Source organism: Mus caroli, chromosome 11 (genome assembly GCF_900094665.2).
Source record: "Mus caroli chromosome 11, CAROLI_EIJ_v1.1, whole genome shotgun sequence".
Taxonomy (NCBI): domain Eukaryota; kingdom Metazoa; phylum Chordata; class Mammalia; order Rodentia; family Muridae; genus Mus; species Mus caroli.
In genome coordinates, this window is record NC_034580.1 from 70,700,836 (window position 1) to 70,728,223 (window position 27,388).

A 27,388-nucleotide genomic window follows, 5' to 3' on the forward strand; every position below is an offset into this window, starting at 1 on the left:
AGGCTGGCCTTGAACTCAGAAATCCGCCTGCCTCTGCCTTCCGAGTGCTGGGATTAAAGGTGTGCGACACCATGCCCGGCTATGTCTTTGCCATTTTACAAGTTAAGCCCTCCATGTGCTCTAAGCAACTTTCATTTTTGAGACAGCATCTTAATGTGTAGTTCATACTGGCCTTAAACCCTTGTGCTGTGATAAAGGCTTGGCCTTATTTATGTAACTTATTAATTACACATCAATGTCAAAACTTTCTCACCACAAGAAACTTGAGAGTACTTTCCTTGATGCTTATTGCTGTTGTGAGGCTTCAGTATAAATGCTACACGTGTAAGCTTTATACATCTTGTCATCTAAGCTATTCTCTTGTCAGACTGCTTTTCTTTGTTGAATAGTTAGTAGCATTTTAAAAATTGGTTCAGTAGCACTTAACTGAGTGTGTGTTTACGTGTGTTCTTATTTTTATGTATTGTTGGGAATTGAACATAGAGCCTTATGCATGCTAAGTACATGCTGTATTACCATTCCCCAACCCCCACCCTCAGGCTAGTTGAAGTTTTTTTGATTCAAAGTAATAATTCTCCCAAAACTATAACATACAAAAAGGATACAGTTTTTACCTTTTTTTTTTTTTTTTTTGGCAAAAGCTTTGCATGTTTTCTAAACTGTGGCTGACTGGATTCATGCTTATAAGTAGGTAGATGGCCCTCCAGTGAATAGAGTTGGCTTTCTCTTGCATGTTAGCACTGCAGGCTGATTGTCATGTTCAAAGAGTAAAGAGAAATAGCATGAGAGTTGTCTAAATGCCCTTCAGTAATACCCTCCATGACCAAGGGTTTCACTCCGAAGAAAAGAATCTGCTCTTTGGCCTAACTGGCTACCATAAGAGAAATATTCATATACAGTAGCACATCTTCCCCAAACACCATAGAACTCTGTAGAACTTACATCCCCTGGAAGGGTAGCTGATGTTGAGCTTGTGGGCAAATACCTCCCACCTCAAGGTCCAAAGCAAGGTCCTGGTGGCTCTTGAAGAGGTGAGGTTACTGAGAAAGAGGATTTGACCCTGGAAACACAGAAAGAGGATTTTAAGAGTAGTATTTGTATGTGCTCTTGAAAGGCTTGTTTACCAGAGACACTTGATTTCTGAGCCTTTAAAATTTTTAATTATATCGTCCTATAACACTTGATTATTTCAGGACTGTGGTTGGTAGCTCTGGTTTAAGCGCCTCAGCTGTGAGGATTAGAAGACCTTTTGCCTGCTGATGTTTGCTAACAGTTGTAGTGAAACTAGGGACCCTTAGCTTGGAATGATATCTTTGTGACCATATGTGAGCATATGACAGTAACTGTGCCTTGTTCCTTACAGGTGAAGAGCAGAATAAAGAAGCGCTGCAGGATGTGGAAGATGAGAATCAGTGAGACATAATAAAAGCCAACAAGAGAAACCATCTCTGACTACCCCACCCCCTCCCTCTCCTCGGAAGTTCCCCATTGTCACTGAGAACCACCAAATTTGACTTTCACATTTGGTCTCAGAATTTAGGTTCCTGCCCTGTTGTTTTTCTTTCTTTTTCTTTTTTTTCTCCCCTCCCCTTTTTTAAAACAAACAAACAAACAAACAAACAAACCAACAGTTTTCAGAAGTTCTTAAGGCAAGAGTGAATTTCTGTGGATTTTACTGGTCCCAGCTTTAGGTTCTTTACGACACTAACAGGACTGCATAGAGGCTTTTTCAGCATTACTGTATTGTCTCCGGCCACACGTGGCAAGATCATCATTAGAAATGGAAATGACATTTGAAAGGCATTAGACTTCTAGGTGATGCATCTAAGAAAGATTAATCACACAATAGAGGCATATGCGCTGTCATTTTTCCTTTTTTTAATTGTTAAATTGAATTTTATACCAATGTTTAAACTTAAATTGGGTGTTAGCTTGAGGTGTTTTGGGGGAGTTTGTTGTAATGGTTTTGCTGTAAACTGTGTTTGGAACTCTGCTGAAGTGTTGCTGAAAAGCATGGTGCTGGTAACAGTTCAACAATCCGTGGCTGCTCATTCTTGCCGACTCCTCCCCCTCTGAAGCAGGTTAGCATTGAAGGTGGTATGGAAGCCTGCATGCGAGTTCAACTCTGTTCCTCCTCCCTCCTCCTCGGCCTCCCTCCTCCTTCCTCCTTCGCTCGCTCAACCTCTTTTGTTCAGTATGTGTAACTTGAAGCTAATTTGTACTACTGGATATCTGACTGGAGCCACAGATACAGATCTGTATTGTTCTTACTGAAACACAGCATGGAATTAACATTAAACTTAAATAAAACAAACCTAAATTAAAAATGCCAAATATATCATGCCTCCATCCTTTATACTTCTAAAATAAAATCTCTAGTCCAGACATATTTGACAGTATTGTTTGTCTGAATGTGAAATATCCCCCATTTTATCCCAAAAATCATTTGTTTTCCAATGATGTATATTTTGGGGGAAGGGAGGATTGCTTGTAATCTGGTGTTGAACAACTAAGTAATTGTCCTGTCTTTCAAACCAGTTAGCAACACAATATTTATGTTTAAATTTATCATTAAAGTACATCAGTCATTTAACACAGGTGTAACTATGGATCATTTTCTAATGTGTAATTTTGACTTCTGCAATTAGATAAGGCTCAGTGTGTTGAAATAATCCTTGATCTAAAGTAGAATTACACTTCTCACTGTATAAGTCAGCGGCAAGAACAGTATTGGTTGAATCCCTTGTCAATATCCCCTGTTAACAGAAACAGCTACACCATGTGCATAATTTCTTCAGAAGCAGGTCATGTGGTAGTGTGAGTGCAGGTAAACGCCCGAGTTCCTCAGAACAACTCATAAGGCGCATCCAGTCTTGCTGTTAATGAAGGTGCTGCAGTAAATAAGATACTGGTGGGTGCTGAGGTGTTTGTGGGTAGAGTAGCATGGTGTATTTGTAAATATCCCCGAGTCAGAAAACATTCCTTGTGCAATGCTGGGGTTGGAAATGTCTATTAGAAAACAATTAGCAGTTGACTTTTTGTAAAAGTACCACACTGCTGTAATCTGGGGTAGGCCATGATTGTTATACAAGGTCCAGTCACACAGACTAGCTGACTCTTATCTCTAGCACAGGCTACCATGTGAAATAATGCTTTTTGTGAATTTCTTTTTCATCAAATTGATAGAAGACAGTTGTCTTCAGTGTCATAAAGGGGTTTCCGATGATTGCTTTATATCTAGCATAAAGTTTCCAGATAGTTAAGGCCAATATCAGACTCATAAGACACCATTTGTAAAGCCACTCGGGAAACGCAGTTGTTCGCAGTGTTACTGTACCAAACACTAGCTTATTGGTGGACTTGATCCAGGTAGTGGACGTAGGGCTGGAAGGGATAATGGTCCAGTCAGTAAGAGCACACTACAGTGGACTTGTTCCCAGAACTCAGTTGAGTCATTCCTCATTGCCTGTAACTCCAGTTCTAGCAGAGTTGACACCTGGCCTCCACAAGTACCAGCAAACATGAGTATATATTCAGGCAAAAACATTTTTTTTAATAGTGAAGCTAAAAACTCCAAAAACCCAAAATAAAAAATTCTGGCAGATGCAGGTGAGTCTCTTTGAGTTCAAGGTCAGCCAGGTCAACATATGAGTTCCAGGACAGACAGGGCTACACACACAAACCCTGTCTCAAAAAAGCAAAAACAATGAATTAGAAATATTTAAAACAAAAAAAAAACCCTTTGGCCATCCAGCCTTGAGAGCCTGATGCTGAGTTCATCCTTACTGTGAAGTAATACCTAATTCTGTTTTGTTGTGAGGTTGGGTCTCATATTACTCAGGCTGGCCTGGGAATTCAGCCCAGGATGGCTTTCAAGTTCTTTCCTCCATCTCCCGGGTGCTGGGAGGACAGGTGTGTACTTGAGGACAAAACCTGGAGCTTATTTACTGAGCAGCGTTGTACCAACTGAGCTTTTACTCCAAGCCTGGCCGTACAGATGTCACTGTCAAGTTGGCTTGTCCAGAATGGACTTCTGTGCAGCCAGCAAACCTAAGTAATAAACAATGACTCTCTTTTTGTCTTCCAGAGACAGGGTTTTTCTTCTTAGCCCTGGCTGTCTTGGAGGAACTCTGAGGCCAGTTGGCTGGCCTCAGCCTCGGAGATCTGCCTGCCTCTGTCTTCCAAGTGCAGAGTATTATGTGTTTTTCCTGCATGTGATTATGTATGTGCAACAGGTATGTACGCAAGTGTTCCTCCCTGAAGAATCTGATCCCTTCGAACTGAAGTTACAGGCATTGTGAGCTGCCATGTAGTTAAACAGAAGTCAGGTCTTGTGTAAGAGCAATAGTTCTGTAAACTGCAACACATCTCCACCCAGTGCTTCATGAGAATAACAAAGCAAATTTGAAAATGAAAAAAAAAAAAAAAAAAAAAAAAAACACAACCTGTCTAGAACTTCAGGAAGTACGGATCAGGAGTCGAAGGCCCACCTTTACTCCATGAGTTCATGGAGAAATCTGCTAAAGTCAAGAGGGGGCTTTTCAGAGTTTTAGAGCTGCTAAAAGCAAGAAAGGCTGTGAAGGTGATTCGCCCTGCAAGGACAGTTGGTACTCCATTGCAAGGCAGAGTGTCCCTGTCCCCTGAAGTGTGTGAGCTGATTTAGTAGCATCCCCAGAACATTTGGGTTGAGTAAAAAATAAACTTACATTTGAAATCTCTTATGTGCCCTGGTGTTTTGTTAGTACTTGGCTCTCATTCCTTGCCCATCCCACTTAGCCACACTGGGCTCCTTGAGGTTCTTGAGCCATACCAAGCCTGCCCCTGTTCCAAGAGGCCACATCTGTTCCCTCCACCTAGAACATAACCTCAAGTATTCCATCCCAGTGCCCTCTCTGGCCTCCTCAAACTCATGTCTGTCCGTGGAGAAATCCGCCCCAGGTCAGCACTAATCGTGGAGATCCAGGCTTGAGCCCTGTGTGAGCCCTGTGTACAAATTTAACTCATTTTAACATTTTATTGTGTGTATAAGTGAGGGACAGGGAGGGGAATCGAGGGAGGCTGAGATACTGAGCGTGCAAGCTGGTTCAATTGTATGGAGGTCAGAGGATAACTGTTTACACCTTAAAGCTTGATGCAGGGATGCTCTTTTTTTTTTTTTTTTTTTTTTTGGGTGTTTATTCTAGGTTAGTTGGCAGGAGGGCTCTGGGCAACTCCCCAATCCCAACTTCCCATATGGTCCCTGGGATTGCTGGGATTATTAATGTCACATCACATCCTGATGTGTGTGTGTGTGTGTGTGTTTGAAATGGTTTGCGTAGCCTTGGCTGTTCTACAACTTGTAGACCAGGCTGGCTTCAAACTCAGATCTGCCTGTCTCTGAGTGCTGGAACTTATGGCCTTGGCCTTCACCACCTGCATATCCTGACTTTTTTTGTTTGTTGAGACAGGGTTTCTTTGTGTAGCCCTGGCTGTCCTGGAACTGGGTATGTAGACCAGGCTGGCCTCCAACTCAGATCCATCTGCCTTTGCCTCCCAAGTGCTGGGATTATAAAGGTGTGGGCCACACCAGAAAGAGTCTTGCCTTTTTGTCTTCCAAGGATCACGCTTAGATCCTGAGGCTTGTGTGGCAGGTGTATCTGATCAGTCTCACATATTCAAACTTCTGAGCCTGTTTTTCCATAAAGTAACCTAGGAGCCTGTTTCAAATGGAGAGTTGTAAATGAGAGGCAGGAGGATCATCACAAGTTGGATGCTAGATTGGTTTACAAATGCATTTCAAAAAACAAAAGTAAACGCCACATATAAGCCCCAGTTGTCTTTCGCTTGTTACCCCCAAGATCTTCCAAGGAGTTTCCCAAGCTAGTGCGACCTCAGTACGACGTTCTCATTTACTTTGAATTATATATCGTTATAAATATTAACAAATAAGACTTAAAAAGGACACCTTTGGGAAGGTCAGACAAGATTACAAAAATTGTGTCGTGGCGCTGCAGTTTGAGGATGTATTCTGCAGCCGTCACGTGGCAGCAAAACTGTAAGCAGTGCACGAGTCCGTGTCGAGGACAGCCAGAGTCCATGCATCGGGAGATTCACTTGGCTGGAGAAGGACGGAGGGCAGGACATGCTTGGCCCGAGCTCAGCGGGCGGGCGGGCGGGCCACGGAGGTGCAGTTCCTCTTTTTTGCCACTAGAGGTCAGGAGGTCACTGACTCTGGGTTGGAAGACGGGACCGTTCGGGGATTGGCTAACGGTGGTGGAGGGCGGGGCAGAGACCAGGACGCGAGGTGGATGATGGGCATCAAGAGGCTCTGGTTACTGACAGTACTTTGGAATGACCTTTGTTTTTGGTATCAAATTTCCTCTTTGCAACGCTGATGAGCCAGAAGGAAGATACTCGTTTGGAATGAAAGCCTGAACTGATTCTGCAACTTCTCAAAGGGCTTTTTCCCTTTAGTAGAGATGTAATGTACTGGGGATTTAGAAACGTTCCAGGATCCGGGAAAGTTCCATCACTTTAGTGGCCATCACTTTTTAGGTGGCTAGAAGCCCTGCTTCCCACCCTGCCTGTCCCTGGGATTGGCAAGGCTCATCATTGAGGCCCAAACCCACTTACTGCCTGGTGCAACAGGGATCCAGGGTTCTTGTCCACCTGAGCCACCTGTTCTTTTGATGAGCTTCAGTCACCTCGGGCATAATAAACATTTAGGTATAATAAACATTTCTGTATCGTCAGGGGGTTTCTAGATTCCTCTCTGAACAAAGCATCCCAAAAGGCAAAATCTGAGTTACTCAGAGCTCAACCAGGTGCACTTAAATACCTGCTCCTGTTTCTAGCTGTATGGGGAAAACATCAGGCCCGTCCCCCAAGTCCCTTGACCTCAAGCTGGGGGTGGGACAGCTGAGTTCCAAGGCTTGGCTGTGGCCTTTGGCAAATCCTAAATGGCACAGATGATTTCAAAGCTAGCTAGAGGGTGAGGTGGCTGACAATAACAAGACTTCTCTGTAACAGACCTCACTAAGCCCCATTAACTCCGGAGAGAGGGACCTGAGAGTCCTTGTCCTCAGATAGTCAAAAGGCTTGGAGTTTTTGCTTCAGCCCTTCACACCTTGGTGGCCCTGGAAGTTTATCAACAACTCTGGAGCCATTTCATTTATAAAATGGGTTGACCATGCCTCCCACCACACAGGATGGTGAAGATTCAATAAGAAGGCGTTTGCCAATTCAGTAACAGGCGGCACCTTTTTAAGAGGGAAACCCAGTCTCTTACGAGCAACAGGTGGCTGTGGAGGGCTAGAGACCTATTTTCCCTGCCAACTAGGGAAGGCTGGTGAGCGCTCTGGATTGGAATCATGTCCTGGGGCCCCGAGTCCTTATTTCAGCTGTAGGAGGGTTCCAGGCTTAGGGCAGGACCCCGATGTCTTATCACTCAGTGATGGATTGAGGAAAATGGGGCTCTGAGATGGTGGTGGAACTCCTTGGTTCCCTGTTCCCCCTGTGCTCCTAAATCCCAGTTGGCAGGAGGCAGTTGGGAGCTTCAAGACTGACCAGTGTCCTACCCTTTCCTAGAAAGTGAGGCCAGAGTTCTCAGCTCCTGAGGGCAGAACCCCCATCCCTCCACCTTCCCCCAAACAAGGCTTTCTTTTTTCCACTGCTGGTCCTGACTGTCTTGATAGGGCCAGGATGCCATTGGTAGCCGTGAGGGACCTAAAACCAGCCTGAGCTGAGGGGATGAGGCAGGAAGGGACAGGTGGGCAGGAGGGACGCTTGCCTCTTTCCACATTAGTAGGGCTCCTTTTCTCTTTCCCCTGAAGCTGACTGGACATTTACGCTGAGAACAGGAGCAGTGTGGATTGAGGCCCCTTGGGAGCAAGATCAAATGGGAGAGCTTGGGTTTGAACATTGTTTCCCAAGTGCTTGTAGACATCCCCAAGCCTAGCTCCTGCCTAAAAGCCCAATGCTGCCCCAGCGCAACACTAGGCCCCCATGGCTCCCTGTCCCCTGGTACCCTCTTTCAGGCCTCCTCTTGTCTGTATTTGGTTTTCCCCTAGCTTTCAAGCCACAGCCGGGTTTTCAAGACTGTGCTGAGCCCTGACTCTCACGGGATGCCTTCCTTGCCCTCCACCCTTCAGCAGTCAGCAGTACCCACAGCCCCTGCACACAACTGGCTGGTTCTGGTATGCTGCACCCCTTTGTAGCAATATGTGCACCCAGATGCCCTGCTAGACTGGGAATCCCCGTCCCAGAGGCTCACGGAGTCTATCTGCCCCTCAATGCCAGGCACAAGCAAGTTGGAAGCTCTGGCTGGCTACATTGTCTGTCCTGGAGTCCTGGGCTCTGCCTGCCTATCGTCCTCCCTGTGGTCTCCAGGCAGCCAGAGTACCCCCATTTCTGGGCTTGCAGCAGGGCTCCACCCCTCACCTCCAATAGGTCCTCACTGTAGATAGCCCTTCCTCTGGACGGAGCTGAGGCTGAGGATTCCCTCAGCTCTGGCCAGCTTGGGTGCCCAGGGAGCTAGAACAGGTATCATGTTGTGTTTTCCTGTCCCTCTGAGGGAGGCTGGGTGCTCTTGGCCTCCTAGCAGGGGCTGCACTGTCTATGTCCGAGCAGACAACCTGGATCTTGCCCATTGTGAGGGCCACAGCCCTTGGCGGCAGCTGAGAAAGCCCAGGGTTGGACCTGTGTGGGCCGGGTGGCAAGGGTGGGTGGCAGCAGATGGGACAGTCAGTCGCTGAGTACAGCCCCTGGGAGCTCATTGGTGAGCGTGTGCCAACGCTCAATCCTCTTGTCCTTGTTCTTCAGGCAGTCAAACCAGTGCTTCAGGCGCTCGCCCTTGGCGTTGATGCCCAGAACCACACCACCTGCGGAAGAGACCAGAGGGGCAGCTAGGGATTTCAGTGCCCCCAGCGTCCAGACCTATTTGTGTGTGGACAGCCCCTACCTTCCAGCCACACCCTGCCCACTTGACCCAGTGTTTGATGTCATGTTTTTCCTCTACCAGGGACCAGAACAGTGTGGGGCAGGGTTCCATGGCACATAGTAGGGAGTGAAAAGGGGGAGGAAGGGCTACAGTAGCCCACTGTGTACCAATGTCATGCCCACCAGAAACTTGTGGTCGCATGGGCTCTGAGTGCTGACCCACTCGGGAGCTGACCATCATTCTATGTCACCACAGATGCTGTGAGGTCTTCCCAGGCTTCCTCCCGTCCCTGGGCCTCTCTTCTGTCACATGGTTATAGTTGGAGAGTGCCTGAGATCCCATTCACTAGGGGTAAAGTGGTTCTTGGACAGGCACACAGCTAAGTGGCCTTCCCTTCATATACCTTACCGATGAAATCATTGGATTTTCCAATGTCATAATCCCAGACAGTGACCTCCAGAGTCTTTTTGGCCAGGTCTCCATGCTTGATCTCGTAACAGAACTCCTGCTGGCCAGAAGAGGGTGTTAAAGCCAAGGCCACTTGGCTGAGAGGTCTGTCATGTGCTCGAGCCTCAAGGTGGTCAATGTGGGGGTCACTCTAGCCAAGCTGCCTACTTCTTCCCGAAGGGAGGCTGAGCAGGCCCCTGCCTCCACCCTCGTGCCCTTCTGTCTCCCTCAAGCTGCTCCCAGATGCTGCAAAGACCCTGGCTGCGATGAACTGTCTAGTGAAGTCTTTGTCATCCTCTGGGGCTGGCCTTGCTTCCCAAGCACCTGCTGTCACCTCTGCCTGTGAATCCATGGCCGTGAATCAGGCCCCAGGTGTTCTGCTCCTCTTCCAACTTATTCAGTGGAAGACCCCCAGGTCTGTGACCCACCCTCTGCTCTGAGGACCTGGGCACCCACTGTCCTGTTCTGCCAATGGCCCTAGCGGGTATGCCTTCACTTCAGACCTTCTCATCTACAAGTTCGTGTTTGAGACCTGTGCAATTGAGTTACAGAAATTGCAAAGTTGTCCCGTAGTAAGCTTATGGTATTCACTGTGTCCAGAGTCATCTTGACACGCCTGCTGGGGTGTCTTGAGTCTCCACAGCCTACCCAGAGTGTCTCCTCATTCTGTCCACATCTCTCTTCTCAACCCTGTCATCTAGAAGGTCACTCACACGCTGCTGAACATTCTCTCTTTCCACCCCTACCTGATTCAATATCAACCTTCTAGAAGGTTCCTTAGTCCCACGAGCTTCCCTATTGCCAAGCAGACTGGTAGAGCCTTACCTACCATGGCCGAGGCAACTGTTCCCTACCCTCTCTTACTGCTTCCCAGTTCCCCACAGTACCCCTTTGAAGACCAAGCCCCTCCAGACCTCCACCCAGCCCAGGCTAGCCCCACAGCTCTCATGAAGCCCAGTGGAGCCTGGCCATACCTCATTGAATTCTGGGTTTAGTGTTTTCTTCTTCACTGCTGTCTTATGCTTGGATTTCTTGTCTACATCTGGCTTCAGATATCTGGAATGATAATTGAGGACAATCAGAGGCCCTGTGAGCTGTGAGCTGCAGATGGTGCTAGCAGAAAGCTATGGGGTTCTACCCTGGAGATGCGTCCCTGGTCACCTTTGTCCTAACCCGGAGACCCTGGCTTGCCGACCTGTGGGGAACGCTAAGGCACCTGCAGGGTTCCCCAGGCATACCTGCGTCCCCAGAAGAGAATGTTTCTATGCTTTGGAAATAGGATCTTTACAAAGCTCGTGCCTCCCATAGGATAGCCAGTTTTATAAACCAGAGTTTGTCCCTTGTTCAGGAATTGTCATTGTTTTTTTGGGAGGGGGATTGGGGTTATTACAGTGCTGGATACTGAACCCAAAATCTCACACATGCAAGGCAAATGCTCTACAAACTGATTTTAGCACCAGTCCCACGAGCTAAGAGCTTACACACACACACACACACACACACACACACACACACACACACACCCTAGATTTATTAAGAATTCACACACCATAAAATCCACCTGGTCTACCAAGTGAGATCCAGGATAGCCAGGGCCACACAGAGAAACCCTGTCTCAACAAACAAATGCAACAAACAATGAAGTGGTGATAGGAAGTCATTCACAGGTGAATTCTCTTGTGCAGAACCTCCCACCCTGTCCCTGCCCAGACAATTGTGTGACAAATGCCTTGTTTCTGTTGGGTTAACATGCCCAAAGGTTTATTGCCCAGAATCAAGCTTCTTGCCTGGTTTTTGCCAAATGTTGCCCTTGGAAAAGCTGAGTGCTACTGTCCAAAAAATCCTGACTGCGGGCCCAGCAGGTTGCTGTGGGCGTCACACACTCACGGCTGAAGCCTGCCCATGGGAGCTCACGAGTTCAACGCCCTGCAAGTGCACGTGGTAGAAGGAGAGAAAGGACCCCTACGAGTTGTCCTCTGACCTCCACAAGCACACAGCACTCTTCAGTCTCCTAGGTGGCTAGGATGACCCTGACTCCTGATCCTCCTGCCTCTACTTTCTTTTTAAGAGATTTATTTATTTAATGTAAGTACACTGTAGCTGTCTTCAGACACTCCAGAAGAGGGCGCCAGATCTTGTTACGGATGGTTGTGAGCCACCATGTGGTTGCTGGGATTTGAACTCTGGACCTTCGGAAGAGCAGTCGGGTGCTCTTACCCACTGAGCCATCTCACCAGCCCCCTGCCTCTACTTTCTAAGTGCTAGGATTACAGACATGACCATCCAGTTTCGAGTTGACGCTCTGTTATATGAATGATCCTGGTTTGTTAAAACAAACATTAGGAAGGCTGTGTGAGCAAACGGTGATGACAAAGGGTATGTAATGAAGATGTGTATGACACTTGTGGGGTTGTTTTGTATTTGTGACACAGTTAGTCTCCCTGGTTCTCAGTGTGTAGTCCAGACTGGCCTTTTACACTCCATCCTTCTGCCTCTACCTCTTAAGTGACCATGTGCGCATTGCTGATCCCGGCTTACACAATACCGGGTAGTGGCCAATCTACACCGTCATCCAAAATTGTAACAGTCTGTGTGCTCTTCAACTGGTAAACTGATTAGCAATTCATGTTGTCTGCACATACCGAAAGCTACGCAGCCAATCAAAGATGGCATCCCCAGTGTATATACTGTGTGGGTGAACCTTAGTCAAATCATTCATTGCAGGAGAGAAGCTCAACTAAGCAGCATCCATAAGATGCTTGATGTGAAATCTGGAAAAGGCGATGCTACTGGGATAGACAACAGGCCAGAGGATACCTGGAGCTAAGGGAATTCTGGGTAAGAGCAAAACATCTGGCTTTTTGTATCCGCTGGTCCTAGACCCTTAGATTCAACCAGGCGAGGGCTGGATTTGGTGGCGCATGCCTGCAATTCCAGCTCTTGGAAGGTTGAGGCGGGGAGATCACAGGTTTAGGGCTTGCCTGGGGACACAGTGAGATCCTGCCTCAGCCCCTGTCCCTGCAAAGTAGGAGGAAACCTGTACTGCGCCTCTGAGGCCTTTCTCCATCTTTACTCAGAGGACAGATAGCATGTTGACATATTCCCCATGGAAGGGAGGAGCCCCAAGCTGCGAAAGCCTCCTGCTAGCACTCCAGCCAGCTTGCTTGTGCACATCAGCACCAAGGGAGACCCTGGGTTCTGGGTCACCCCTCCATGACCTGGAGTTGGAGTTCATCCAGCAGATTGGCACTGAACATGATTTCAAAATGTTGGTTCCACATCTCAATTCTGTCTGAAGAGAAATGCAGTGTGACAGGTGGAGGTGACACACCTGGTGACCTTCCAACGCTGCTGTTCTTTGCCTCCCTGTCTCCACTCAGGAGTGCTCTGCATGGTCCTTGGTGCCTATGGATGATGGTGCAGCTATAGCTATAGATGCCTTACATAAAATGAGCTGGCATCTGCACAGAACCCTCCACGGCCTGCTAAGTCCCCTCTAGACCCTGTATGATAACTCAGCCACTGCAAATGCTGCACACATGACCGTTACTCTGTAGCTTAGGGACTAATGGCAAGGAAGAGTCTGCACATGCTCAGAAGAAAGCTTTTTTTCTTTTAGATTTTTAAATTCTTATTTCATGTGCATGTGTGAGCACCTGCATGTGTCTATGTGCACCCTGTATACGCCTGGTCCCCTCTGAGACCAGAAGGTGGCACCAGAGCCTCTGGCAACTGAAGTTACAGGTAGCTGCGAGTCAAGCTGAATTCTTCCCAAGGCTCTTCTCAGGAGACGATCCCTGTGAACGCAGATGGCATTGACACTATTGTGAGTTGTGCCAAGCACTAAGGGTAGGCTATGTGGCACTTGCCCCCTTCTTCTCCAAAAGGCCACCTCCTTCTATCTACCCCCGGGATCTCTAGAAGCAGCCTAACCCGGTCCAGATCTACTCTTGTGGGGCCCAGGCCACTGGTACCACTCTTAGCCAGTGTCTATTTGTAACTTTTCGATCAGTGGTAGGGAGAGGAGACATGGGGCCTGGGCACACAGGAAGACTTGGCAAAGGTCTCCTGCCAGTTCCCCAAGCCTCCTGGCTCCTGGCACTGGGCCTGCCTCTTCCTAGAACTTGCTTGAGCTACCAGTGACCTTGTGTCGCTGGACCCAGGTTTGCTCTCCAGCGCTGGAGGCCCATGTGTGGCAGTTCACGTCATCAGCTGCAGCGATCGCATTTGAGGCAGCAGCATCTGAAGATCATGTAACTTGAATTTGGCTACGCAGTAAATTCAAGGGCAGCCTGGAATACATGTGACCATGTCCCCTATGTCCAAAAAGAGATAACTATTCCCTCTCCCACTGGGTGACCGTTCTGCAGGCTTCAGTTCCCCCATCTATGAAATGAGACGGCTTTCCTTAACCCCAGAATCACAAAAGGAACCCAGAAGAAAATGCCCTGGTGGACAAAGCTGGTTGCTCTGAGGAAACCCCCTTAGTGCCTCTCATGCTGGGCTCTGGCTCCAGCCATACAGGACTCTGGTTCTCCCAGGTGAGCAGGGGAGTCAAGCGCAGGCCTGGTCGCACACTCACGTTTTCACATAGGGGTCCGAGTAGCCGTTAGCATCCATGGCAGCCAGGTGTGCACAGCGCACAATGCCCACCAGCAGGCCCTGCTTCTGTGAGCTGTACTTGAGGGAGATGAGGATGCGGCCTCGCTCTTCCAGGGACTTGTCCTCTGCCTTGTCCACCTGCAGGAGAGGGTGGTCACTCTGCTGTTCTTGTCTGCTTCCACCTTCCTAGCTAAGCAGACAGTGAGGCTGCCCCTAATCTCCTCCCCTCACGTTCAGCTGAGCATCCCTCCTCAGGGTTCACTAGACCCCTCTTTGACAGCCTGAGCCTTTGCTTGCAACTGTGCTCTGCTTGGGACTGACCTGAGTTCCCATGTGGTCATGTCCAAACCTTCCTGGAGATGGGAGTCCTGAGAGGTGAGGAAGGGATGCCTGTTACCCACAGGCCTTTCTCCAAGGTCCATGTGCAGAGTAGACATGGCTAATTGATCCCAGCACTCACCCTGAATTCAAATACAACCTTGGCATCCTTCTAAACCCAATACTCAGTCAGTCATGACCAATGGTACAGGTGTGGGGTTCTAGGCTCTGCATGTAGTGTATATGAGCAGAGATTTTCAAAGGCAGATGACACTACCATACTCTGGACTGTTTCACATGACAGCCATTGAGCCAGGTACTTACTTAGAACAAGTAATATAATAGAGTATAAAATCTAAAACACAAAACTGTGCCCTTACAACCAAAGTGGTCATCCCAAATGCCACCCCTGTGGTCCCTGTGTGCTCACAAACTGGCCAATGAGCAAGGAGCAAATTCAAGGGAGGCTCAGCAATGGCCAGAGATGCCTCTGGAATACTCAACTCATACTCATGCATGCTTACCCACATACATGTATACACAGTGCAATATGCACATATACTCCATGAGCATTCATGCATTCACACGCACAGAGTTTTGTTTAATCTGAGGTCAGAACTTGGATATGGGAGCCGGAAGTGCCCTCCTGAAAGGTGTACACAATTTGGAAAATTTGGGTCACCTCTGTCAAGTGACATGGAAGGTTCTACCCATCACGCATGCACCCCAGTGGGGAGAATGTGACATGAGAATACAGTCTGAGAAATCCACGCACAAAGGCACTGTCTCAGCTGCTGACTGGATTCTAAGGGCTGGACTTGGGTCCAGCTTTTGGAGGAGCCATGTTCCAGGGTCTAGTCCTGCCAGGCCTGGCACACAGGGATTAAATGCTGGGCTTCCTCTGTTTGGCTTAGGCTTTGAGGAAACAGCCATGTCCTGACATTGGGAGATAAAGGGCTTAGCCTGTCTTTAGCCTTGAGCACTGGGGCTCCTTAGACCCTCTGCCCTATAAACCAGAGGAAGGAGAGATGAAGTGAGAAGGCAGACAAGAAAGTGATTGAAAAGGAACAGGCACCAAGGCTCTGGGAGGGCTCAACTGCTGAAGACAACTGGGGGTCAAATTTGTCATGACATCATGCTGAACAATTACAAGGTCTCAGAGAGAATTATGTGCTGTCTCCTCTGGGCATCTCATGGCTCTCCTGGCCTAACAAGCTCCAATTGAGTTGTCCTTAGTGAAGGCTCCCCAGACCTGGAATTGCCCTGGCGGCAGGCCTTTGTCTCCATCCAGCCCATTGTATCTGGTTCTTGGCTCAACACTCGCCTTCCTCTGCTTTTGGCCATTCTGAGCCCACCAGGCAGGGAGCCTGTTAAAATAACACCATGCCCTGCCTTGAGCCACTCTTAGTTACTGAGGAAGCTGAGACAGGAGAATCAAGAGTTTACTGTCAGCCAGGTGGTGGAGAAAGCCACCCACCTTTATCCCAGAAGCAGACAGATTTCTGAATTCAAGGCCAGCCTGGTGTACCGGGTGAGTTCCATGACAGCCAGGGCTACACAGAGAAATCATGACTTAAATATAAAAAACAAACAAACAACAGAACAAAAAAGAGTTTACTGCCAATCTGAGCTGTAGAGGAAGCTCAAGGCTAGTTTGGGGAATTTAGCAAGATTCTGTTTGGGGGTGGGTAGGTGGCATGGCTCAGTCAGCCAAGTGCCTGCCATGTAAGAGTGGGTCCTTAGCATCACTGGGAAGCTGGGCTTGGTGGCTCAAATCTGAAATCCTAGCACTGGGGGAGGTGGACACAGGAGAGTCCAAGATCACTGGCTAGTAAGAGTAGTTAGTGAGCGCTGGGCTCAGTGGGAACCTGTCTCAAAAAGTGAGGAGGAGAGCCGTTAAAGAAGACACTCTTGTGTTGATGGCAGGTCTACACATTCACACATTTGCCTACTGCACACACACTCACATAGACGCCCCCCCCCCACATGTGAACACACATGAATACACTCATAACACTGTTACATACAAGTCTACACATTCACACATCTGCCCACTGCACACATATTCACATAGACCATACACGCGTGTGTGTGCGCACACCCCCCCGCACATACTCATTCACATTATGTTACATACAAGCCTATATATTCACACATCTACCCACTGCACACACACTCACATAGACTACACACACACACACATGCACACACACCACATTACATACAAGCACACACTCACATAGATTACACAAACACACACACCTGAGTATACTCATACACATTATGATATTATGTTACATACAAGCCTACATAGTCACACATCTACCCACCGCACACACACTCACATAGACTACACACATACATATATATTCATACACACTACATTACATACACATTTAGAACATTTAAAATTTTTCTAAAAGTAAAACTTTAGAAGGGCTGGAACGCAGCTCAGTGGAAGAGCGCTTCTTAATCACTCAGGTCTTAGATTTAGTCCTCAGCGCCACAAGAATTGTTACCTTGTTACTTGTGGAAGGTGCCATGATTCCCCTGCCACTTCTGTGATGTCCCCTCCTAGACTTGCCCCCTCCACTATGCTCTCTGCTCCATGAATTATCCCCACTCCTGTGCCATCAACAGGAAGCAAGTTCCTTCCATCTCCCTGCAACTGTGCCTGGAACACAGTATTGGCACATAGTAGCTGCTCAGTAAACTCCTGCATGGCTGGGGTGTCAGAGCCTTCTTCCACTCACCGGCAGCTGCTTCTCCAGGCAGATGCTGAACGTCTTGGTGTGATTAGGCTTCAGCTTCTTCAGGGGCACCCGAGTCTCTCCAATGAACTCATTGTGGCGGAATTTGTCCTCATCACACACGGAGATCCTGGGGGCGATGGGCTTCCACAGTCAGTGGGAATTCACAAGCGGTAGGGCTTCCCCGGGTGGGGTGTAGGCACAGGGGCCCTCACCCACCTCAGGGTCTTTCGGACCATGTCCTCGTCCGTGATTCCGTAATAAGTGAGGGTCTCGTTCCACGAGGGGTTCAGAGTGTTCCGGAGGGTTTTTGTTCTGAGCTTATTCGCCTGGAAAAAGACAGAGTGGTCTTATTTTGATCCTGAATGAGTGTGGCCTCAAAGGTGGCAGGCCTGGTCCTTCCATTCACAGAGGCACTATCTGACACAGGGGAGGGGACCTGAGGGCAGAAGGTGAAACCGACACTGTTATTTAGCTGACTTAAATCCAGCAAGCTTATTGGAGGCATTCAAATAGCCCTGTGGTCACAAGGTCACTAGCAGCAAAAGAAGAGTCAGGAGAGACAGGACTTGCTCAGCTGGGGAAGTGTGCAGCCTCTATTTGGACAGGAGAGGGAATGACTGTCCCCAGAGTGGACACAGTCCTGCTGGCATCTTGACGTCTGGTCCAGTCAGTCAGTGCAACCTGCCTGGCTGATGACCAGCAGACCAGGGAGGCAGGCGATGGGCATGTTTAAATGGTCAAGCGGTGGGAACTTGTTGAGGTAACCACAGAAAATTAATGTGAGAAGCATCCTGCCCCCAGACTCTGGCAACAGTAGCAGGACAGAGGTGGTGGCTATGGGGTGGTCCTGGAGGGAATGGGAGGTTGCTCTGTAACTCATTCCAACTGGAAAGTTGAAATGTCCCACTTAACAGGCATCAGCCTGACACAAGACTGCAGCCCCGGCCCTCTTCCCCACTGTTATAAGAGAGTTCCATATCAAGACTGGCAGTGTCCCCAAAGCCAGTGGCACAACTGGACCACTTTCCTGGATCACCTTCGTTCCCCTCCCCTTTACTCAGGGTCTTCACTCTGCCTGCAACCCATGCTTTCCTAGTGAACGCCTTATGGGTGAAATGCTGCCTCTGTGCTGGGTCACCCGGCAGGGGAGCAGGAACAGGGGTTCTGTGTCAAATAAACCAGGCTAACGCCTCCCACGCAGTCTTCATTGTGAAGCCACAACACACTGAAGTCCATCAACACACTGAAGGTCCTGCAGGCAGGCGCTGTGCACCCCTGCATCCCGGGCTGGCCTGAGCTTCACTATGTATGTTGGCCAGTCTGACCTTTAATACACGGGACTCTATCTATTGCCTCTCCTTCTGAGTGCTATATGAAAGGCATGCGTTGTTACATCTGACCCCAGGGAGTTCTTTTCTTTTTTTGTGTGTAATATGAACCCCAGGATAAAATGGCTTCATAGGAAATGTAAGTGGGACATTCTCTGGGGCAGATAGGTAATGGACTTGTGAGGTTCCAGGGAGACCATGAGTGCCAAGCCAGGGCCATGCCTGGGGCAGAAACCCTCACCTTGCTGGCTCCAGGCAGCAGATGTAGTTTGACGTAGGGATCAGCCAGTCCATTGTGGTCCATCGGCTTCAGGCCCTGAGCAGAGACCAGAGAGGGTGTGAGTTGAGAGAGGGGAAACAAGAGGCCTGCTGAGCAGGGCCTCCTCTCTGACATTTCCAGTCTCCCTGAAGATAAGGCCTAACAGTGCTGGGGTGGCTTCCCTCTCCCACACTCTGGCCCCTGGGGCCTTTCACTTCTTACTTTTTTGACAAACTGAACCCAGAAGACACACCTCACTCTAAACTTGGGGAGGCCTGTCTCTCTCCCCACTTTCTAGACACCACTCCTTGTTGGGTCTTCCCTCTCTGACCCCAAGTCTCCATGATTGGCTGTACACTCATCCCTACATTCCTGTGGATGCTGGGAAGGCACTTCGGTCCAAGTCTGGGAGGTCAGCTGCCATTTCCTTCTGCGTTTGCTGTTCTGCATTTGCTGGTTGGTGTCCCTAGAAGTCACCAGCTACCTGCCATGGAGTGTCCTTCCACAAGATGGCACCCCTTGATAACTTTGACTTCAGTTTCTTATGCCAGCCCAGGAATGTACAGCTTAGGGTAGGGGACTCACAAGGGCTCAGCTAGCCTGTGAATTAAGTTTACTCCTTTCTGGTGCTGAAGGCCTATGGAGGTGGGGAATAGGGAGGCAGCAGAGGTGTACGTGGACTACATTCCAGATGCACACGTCTGGAATGGTTCCATTCCTGGCCAGATGCCTGTGGTAGTTTGAATATGATTGGCCCAAAGAGTGACACTATATGGAGATGTGGCCTTGTTGGAGTGGGTGTGGCCTTGCTGGAGAAAGTGTGTCACTGTGGGTGTGGGCTTTAAGACCAGTCTTAATCTAGCTGCCTTCAGAACAAGAGGTGGAACTCTCAGTTCCTCCAGCCCCACATCTGCCTGGATGCTGCTATGCTCCCACCTTGATGATAATGGACTGAACCTCTGAACCTGTAAGCCAACTCCAATTATGTGTTGTGCTTTATAAGAGTTGCCTTGGTCATGGCGCCCGTTCACAGCCATAAAACCCCAAGACTGTGCCCCAGATCTCTTCCAGGTCCAGCTCTATGGGCTTGGAGGAGCTCTCAGGTGGGGCACCCACCCACCCATCATTTCTCTTCTGTGTGGCCCCAGGCCCCTGAACTTCCTAGTTAGACACAGTAGTCTCAGCTTTATCACGGGGAAAGCGTTACTCATTCCCACAGTCTGAGTGGAACAGAACAAGGAGGAATGCAGGTGTGGGGCGAATGGGTGCGACTCCCCTCCCCTTTCCAGGCTCTCAGGGGGTATCAGAGAAGTAGCTGGGGTAAGGGTAGGGATTTAAGCTAGGCTCAGAGCTACTGGGGCTTGACCTGGAGGCAGTCTGTATATCTTGATAATAGTGGCCACTCACACCCCCTGCCAGCTCCTCACCCTCAGGGAGCAAGGGCAGCTGCCCTGGGGGGCCGGGGGGATCTGGGGGCCCAGCTTGAGTAGGGGACAAGAGTGGGTTCCTGTTTCATTTCTACTTCTTGCACATTTGCTTATGTTTACAACACTTTCACGGGTTTCTCTTTGCCCTTGTAGATCTTTGAGGCAGGAGACTGACCAGAGATAGTGCAAATCCATATGAGTCCAACTTCTGAGGCTCCGGGGCATCCACAAGGGCTGGCTGGGACAGGGGCAGCTGTCATGCTAAGCTGGCAATGAGATAGGCTCTGCCCGTTGGCTCCCTAGTCTATGGTGTGGTCCCTGATGTTACTTTCACACCCGTCTACCTAGCAGGTCCCTGGGCATCCCAGAGCACCACACACTGGGGTAGAAGAAGTAAGGGATGATGGGTTCAGCCAGAGGCTGGGTTCACACAGTGATGCTAGCTCAGGCAGCATCCCTGTCCCTGAGTCTGGGGTCTGCCCTGCAGGGGCCTACATGGATAGCCCCCAGGAACTGACTGAATCCAGGAGAGGGGAAGGAGGCTGTGCTCGGCCACAGTTAGGAAAGGGATTATCTCAGGCAGATCCCATCAGCTTTTCGTGTTGCCAAGCGATAAAAGTAGGTGTCACTGTCTCAGAGATGGACAGGGAGATGCTATATGGGGCCATACTACTAGCACTGAGAGGAGAGGAAGGACCTGGCTTATAGAGGATAGACTCCCCCCAGCCAAGTTCTTGCCGTCCTTGCACTGCCCAGGGACTACTGTTCGCTAGGTATTAGGGACTGGACCTTTTTGGGTAGTCAAAGCTGGGGCTCCTAGTGCTCAGCCTAGAGAGACACCATAAGGTGAGATGGCCTGGTGCACAGGGACAGAAACTGCATGACTTTGTCCCTGCAAGGTCCCTGCAGACAATGGGGAAGGGCAGCTTGGGCCAGTGAGGAGTGGCAAGGGGAGATAGGCAGCTGTTCTGAGGGCAAGGCGTTTCAGCTTGGCAGGCTCAGAGACTCGGGGATGGCCAGCCGTGATGGAATACAGCCACTGGAGTGGGGCCAGCATTCCGCTGCTAAGTTTCCTGTGTGTGATATTTTATCACAGTTAAGAAGTAACCCTGGTCTCCCAGTGCTGTGGCTCTGTTGGGGTTCTCCTGGGCACTGCTTGGAATGGTGAGCCTTAAGTTTACCTGTGGGTAGATGTGTCCCCTGGCAGTACCCTGTAAGACAGTGTTAGACAAAGTGCTGGGTGCCAAGTGTATTATTTCTACCTGGCTCACCGGCCACACCCGGTGTGAGGTGAGTTCTGTTACAGATAACCAACTGAGATACATCTTCTCCTGGGGGGTGACAGTGACCAAATGACCTGGTTAGTTTTATGTCAACCTGATGCAAGGTGGGGTCATTTGAGAAGAGAAAAATTTTCCCCGTAGGTTGGCTTATGTACAAGACCATGATGCATTTTCTTGATGTCGTTGTAGGAAGACCCAGTTACTGTGGGCAGTGATACCCCTGGGCTGATGGTCCTGGGCATGTTTAAGAAGAAATCAAGCCATGAGGAGCAAGGCAGTAAGCAGCACTCCTCACTGGCCTCTACATCAGCTCCTGTCTCCAGGTACTTGCCCTGAGTTCCCTGCATGATGAAGATACAAGATGGAAGATAAAAACAAGCCCTTTCCTTCCCAAGTTGCTTTTGGTCAGTGTTTTATCATAGCAACAGAAAATTAACTAAGACACCAAGTCAGAGGGCAGCCTAGGAAGTCCATATACCATGAATTCCCATGAGGCTCTGTGTGTGAACCCTGCTCCGCTTCATTTTAAACTCTGTGGCTCCCCTCTGGGGCCTCAGTATTTCCCAGGCCTGTCTTCCTTTTTGTAGACACTTACAGAGAAGAACAGGGTCACCATGGTTCATAGGCCTCTGGTCCTCACCTCCGTGTACACCAGTACCTGTGATGATCTGTGCACACAGGCACAGATACACACACACACACACACACACACACACACACACACACACACACCTGGAACAGGGAGAAGACAGCAGGAACCCCGGGCTCTGAGATGGGGCAGGGGAAACTGGGCTCTACCAGAGTGATCTGACAGCTGGTCCCCAAGCTGGACAAGCTCTGCTAAGCCAGGAGGAAGGGTAGGGTGGGCTCTGCCTGGCCCTGCAGTCTGCCTCTCCCTTGCCAGGTTGGGGTCACCAGGTGCTCAGCTCTATTGGGCTATCACAGTCTAAAAAGATATCAGGAGTGAGCAGGGATGCAGGATGGAGTGGCAGGGCCTTCAAGTACCCAGCCTGGGCCCTGAGCCCAATGTAGATGGTTCTCATGACTGCCCATGGCAATTCACATGAGTGACCCAGACTGGGTAGAGATATGGCATGGGGTGTCCCTCTAGGCACAGAGCCAAGGGCAGCCCCTCAGTGGCAAGGTGGGTCAGAGAAAAAGGCAGGTTGGGGGTGCTAAGTGAGGCCTAGGCCAGGCAGCACTTGGAAGCTATTCCATGTGTGCTGGGCTGGCCCAGGCCTTTCCACAGCCCTACAAGGCTCTCTAATGGCCACACAGGCCCTTACCTTTCTGGAAAACATCAGCTTTGGCACCTTTCTCCCAGAGGGAGCAGTGTGAAGGGAACGGTATGGTTGAGACCATGGAACAGACACAGGTTCAATGCAGAGCCACAGAGGAACACAGGGAATAGGGTCTGACCAGTCTCTCTAGGTCTATAGATGTCCACAACTCTCCACAGAAAGGCTTAGAGGACCTCTGGGGTTCAGACCCACTGGCTACCACCCTGCCTAGAGCCTAGCTTCTTCAGTAATACCTGTGACTTCCAGCATAGAAACTTCTTAGGGACTCTAGGGAGCCTAGCAGCTGGAACCTGGAAAGACCCAGGGACAGTGGAATCCAACCTCCTTTGTCTCCCCCCACCCCCGCAAAACATTCTCCATATCTCCCCCTTCCTTAGCGACCCTTCCCAGGCTCCAAAAGCTGCTTGGCTTTCTGTAATCCCACCCTATCCCACTCTGGCCAATCTGGAAAGCAGGCAGCTGCACTCTATATAGCGGGGACACCAGGGAAGTCTGGACAGATGGACGGGCAGGACCCTGCCTCCTTCCTGAACCCCGAGCTGAGGCTGGTGCAGAGCCTACCTTGGCCTTGCTGATAGTGCAGTGCAGTGCGTTGTTCTCCTGGTCATAGAGCAGACTGAAGTCCAGCGTACCCAGGGCAGCTGTGGGAAGAGGAGGAGGAGGGGTCACATGCTGGCTGCATGGGAGCAGGGATGCAATCTCCTGGGTGGCTCCGACAGCCACATTATTATTACATTTGTTTGTACAGATGTGTGCACATACATGTGCCAGGGCATTCCCTGTGGAGGCCAGAGGACAACTTGCAGGAGTCAGCTTTCTCCTTCCACCATGGTGGTTATGGGACTTTAACTTGGGTCTTCAGACTCGGCTGCTGGATCATCTCACTGGCTACACTGTCTTCTCCCTTCTTCCCTCCACTCCCACCTCCTCCCTGGCTTTCCTGGAACTTGCTCTGTAGACCAGGCTGGCTTTGAACTCATAGAGATCAAGAGCCTGCTTCCACCTCCTGAGTACTGGCATTTAAAGGTGTGTGCCACCACTGCCTCCTGGTACATCACACTGTTTTCAAGATGAACAGATTCTATTTGGTGGTGCCTGCTTTCAATTCCAGCACTCTAGAGGCAGAGTAAGGTGGAGCCCTGTGTGTCTAAAGTCAGCTTGGTCTACAAACTGAGTTCAGGGTTAGCCAGAGCTACAAAGCAAGATCCTGTCTCAAGAATAAATACATAAATAGATAAATAAATAAAATGTATTTGGAAAAACCATAGGGCAAATGTGTCCATCACAGTCCTCAGAATATGTGAACATGGGGGGCTGGCAAGATGGCTCAGTGGTTACGAGCACTGGCTGCTCTTCCAGAGGTCCCAGATTCTATTCTAAGCATCCACATGGTGGCTCACAATTATCTGTAACTCCAATTCTGGGGATCTAACAGTCTCTTTTGGCTTCTATGGGCACCCGTACCACATGCAGACAAAATACCCATACACCTGAAATAAATAAGTAAATAAGTAATTAAAAAAAAAAGACTATGTGAGCACGAATCTGCAGATGAGCTGGCTTCCTGGCATGCCCCCATGGTGCACAATGACAGTCTCTGCCCCTATGGACACTAGCTGTCCCCAGCAGCTTCTGTCTTCAGGCTGCTGGACAAACTAAAATGTAAAATCACTTTTGCTTCTAAATGGCTGAAATTAGCTAGAGCAAGCAAAATGTGGTTACAATAAGACTTAGTGAGCCCACCTGGGGATGGCACTAAAGCCATTTTAAATGACACAGATGACTTTCATATGGAGATTAAGGAAGTGGACAGATGCACAGTGCTGAGGCCCAGTGGCAGCTGACCTAGGGGGGAGGCACAAGTTCAAAGTCACCATCACCAGCCCAATCTACAGGTCTCGGAATAAAGCAAAGCTGTTGACAAGAGTGTGGTCCAGGAGCAGATCAATGGCCTAGCCTGTGCTGGGCCTTTGGTTAGACCCACAGCACTAAAAGATAAACCCAACACTTCAAGCTCTAGTAAAGACAGAGTAAAAGTCTACCTGTGTTAACAGCATACCCTTCTTCCCAGGTAACAGGGGAAGGTTTAAGGGTGTAAGAAGACCCACGGGGCAAATGTGCTCATCACAGGCCTTGGGTGTGCCATTCACTGACTTCTGGCCTGGGGATCTAACTTAGGAGTAGAGGCCCCAGGTTCAATTCCCAGAAAGAAAGGTTGCCAATAAAGAATGTTACTGTTTCCAGCTCAGTGTCTGGTACTGCGACAGCTGAGCAGCTACAATGTGGCAGCCTCTTTCTCTCTCCCACTGAAACACTCAACCCTGGGAGGGATGGTTCCTGTCACTACCAGATGAGGAGGCCCACAGGTTCTGGGTTCATTACTTAAGTCCCATATGTGGTAACCTGATCTTAACCAGGTAGGCGGCCCAGAAAGGGGCTCTCAGACCTTCCTTCTGTCTGTCCTGTCCCACGGTGGTGCTATTGTGTACCAGACAGCTTGGGTACCCTTGCTTCAGTGCCCCCTCTCCCCTCCCCCAGGCAATGACACACAATGGTGTGAGAAGGCAGAGGTCAGGCTCTGAGAGGATGCAGGACCTGACCAGCCTGAGTGGCTGACTGTTGATTGAGCCCCCAGGTGACAAGGGACACCACAGCTCCCTAGTCTCCAGGGCCCTTAGAGATCGTAAGTGGGCAGTGACAAGCCAGCTGGGTCCTCATGCTGCTGCCTCCAAGTCTTCAAAGGCATCGGTAAGTCCCGAGGGCCGGGCAGAGGACGCAGCAAATAATTGGGTTCAGCTGCCACCTTAGGAACAGTCACTTGCTACAGCTGTGTCCTGCCATGTCCCAAGGGTTCCTAAGGAAAAGAGCCAGGGTGTGAGCAAGGGAGACCTCTGAAGTCCCCAGACAGCAAGGGACGCATTCTTTAATATCTTTAACATTCCGATCTGCTCCTAACTGCTGGTCAGGTCCCACATTTGCCTGGTAAGCCAAGAGCCAGGAGAGCTTCAAGAGGGTCTCTGGGCCTCAGTGTAAATTGGGCTACTAGGGGAGGCTTCTTGGAGGAATCAACAGATAGTAGTTGGCCAATGGTATGAGGGACTCAGAGGGACATCATAACCACAGGCGTCTGTGATGGGGGAATGATGGCTGAAGGGGTGCTGGGATGGGTGACGGGCTGGGCTGAGCCTCTGTTCCCATCAGGGTTCTGTGCTGGACTCCAAGCTGTGCCTGCCTTTACTAACAAAGGCAGGGCCGCATCATAACAGTCTTCTGTGTACAGCAAGGGCTGTGCTCTTTGTTCTGAGAGACATGTGGAAATGGATTGGGTTCTCCCATCCCAACAGGGGGGTGTTTTTGTCTCTTTCTGGAGGGCAGTTGTGAGTGTGGAGAATGACATTTGTTGTTGCACTCCACAGGTTCAAATCCCAGCTCAGCATGTTCTTGTTGCGTGACTTCACCTCAGTTTCCCCATCTGTAACCGGAGATAACTATAACCACCTCCCAGCACATGGGGCTCCTCAGGGAACTGTAGGAACAGCAGACACGCTTTAATGATGGTTCTTGCGCACTGAGTTTGCCCTTCTAAGGACTTCCTGGAAGGGACTGCTTTAAGCTTGATCACCCTCTCCCTGCCTTTGCAAACTTGACACATAAGCAGAGTCATAGCTATGACTACCACGATTCTGCGGTGGGTCATAATCACAGCCAGACAGAAGAGGTGTGAGGTGATTGCTCCTTTGGGGGTTCCTCTGGAAGCACAAACAGCTATTTCTTGCATAAACCAGGTAATACTTGTTAGATCTGTGTTCAGATTAAGTCGACAGATGTGTAGTGAGCTGTAAGTATCTTCCCCTAGTGAAAAATGCATTCACTAGTGATGACCACACTGGGTTCTTTGCTGCAGCATCCTTTCCCCTTCCAACAGGTGTGCAGGTGAGGATACTAGGGGTGAGAAGGCTACAGCAGAGGATGCTCTGGGACAAAGAGGATGCTGAGAGAGAGGATGCTGTGGATGATGATGCTGTGGGAGAGGATACTGAGGGTGAGGATGCTGCAGGTGAGGATACTGTGAAAGAAGATGCTGAGCATGAAGATGGGAGAGGATGCTGAGGGAGCTAGCTGCAGGCGAGGATGCTGAGGGTAAGGATACTGCAAAGCACTGTCACCTTATTAGCAGCCACCGAGCTGGGCTTCTGCAACATCATTCTGCAGAGGTGATGGCTTTGCATTATAATCAGTTTCTATGATGTCCAGCTCAGGCTACCAGCTCCCTGAAGACCTCACCCTATGAGGATTGGATGCTGCCTCAGGTACCCGGGGGGACCAGCAAGCAGCAGATGGTCAGTGCTCATGGTGGAGCTGTTCAAATGGCATTGCAGTCCAGTCATTTCCCAGGAGGAGGGATTTGGTGTGATTCCACATGTAACAGCACACACTCCATGATGTCTGCTTGTGTCCTAACCCCAGAGGACAAGACAGGGAACACGGGGGCTGCCTCTTGAAACACTAACATCTGTTACCACCACCTGGGAAGGAACAGTGTTCCCAGTGTGTGGCCAGAAAGGGCTGACGGATGTCTAGCACCACCGAAGACCTAGAAGAAATTCTATCGGGGCTGGCGAGATGGCTCAGCAGGTAAGAGCACTGACTGCTCTTCCAAGGTCCTGAGTTCAAATCCCAGCAACCACATGGTGGCTCACAACCATCCGTAATGAGATCTGACGCCCTCTTCTGGAGTGTCTGAAGACAGCTA

The 27,388-nt window shown here is 49.6% G+C and overlaps 2 protein-coding genes across 2 annotated transcripts in view; one reads left to right on the forward strand and one right to left on the reverse strand.

Annotated features, from left to right (window-relative positions):
• The window catches only part of Ywhae (tyrosine 3-monooxygenase/tryptophan 5-monooxygenase activation protein epsilon), a 35,273-nt gene extending 32,888 nt beyond the window's left edge, over positions 1–2,385 (forward strand). The window contains exon 6 of the mRNA XM_021176760.2: positions 1,364–2,385. Coding sequence (XP_021032419.1) covers positions 1,364–1,416 — 53 coding nt within the window. The 3' untranslated portion in view covers positions 1,417–2,385. The remainder of the gene's footprint in view (positions 1–1,363) is intronic.
• A 3,485-nt stretch (positions 2,386–5,870) lies between these two features.
• The window catches only part of Doc2b (double C2 domain beta), a 27,210-nt gene continuing 5,692 nt past the window's right edge, over positions 5,871–27,388 (reverse strand). Inside the window, exons 2-9 of the mRNA XM_021176263.1 lie at positions 23,197–23,276; positions 18,607–18,681; positions 17,254–17,363; positions 17,038–17,164; positions 13,947–14,104; positions 10,339–10,420; positions 9,326–9,422; positions 5,871–8,858 (exon numbers count right to left, since the gene is read on the reverse strand). Coding sequence (XP_021031922.1) covers positions 8,722–8,858; positions 9,326–9,422; positions 10,339–10,420; positions 13,947–14,104; positions 17,038–17,164; positions 17,254–17,363; positions 18,607–18,681; positions 23,197–23,276 — 866 coding nt within the window. The 3' untranslated portion in view covers positions 5,871–8,721. The remainder of the gene's footprint in view (positions 8,859–9,325; positions 9,423–10,338; positions 10,421–13,946; positions 14,105–17,037; positions 17,165–17,253; positions 17,364–18,606; positions 18,682–23,196; positions 23,277–27,388) is intronic.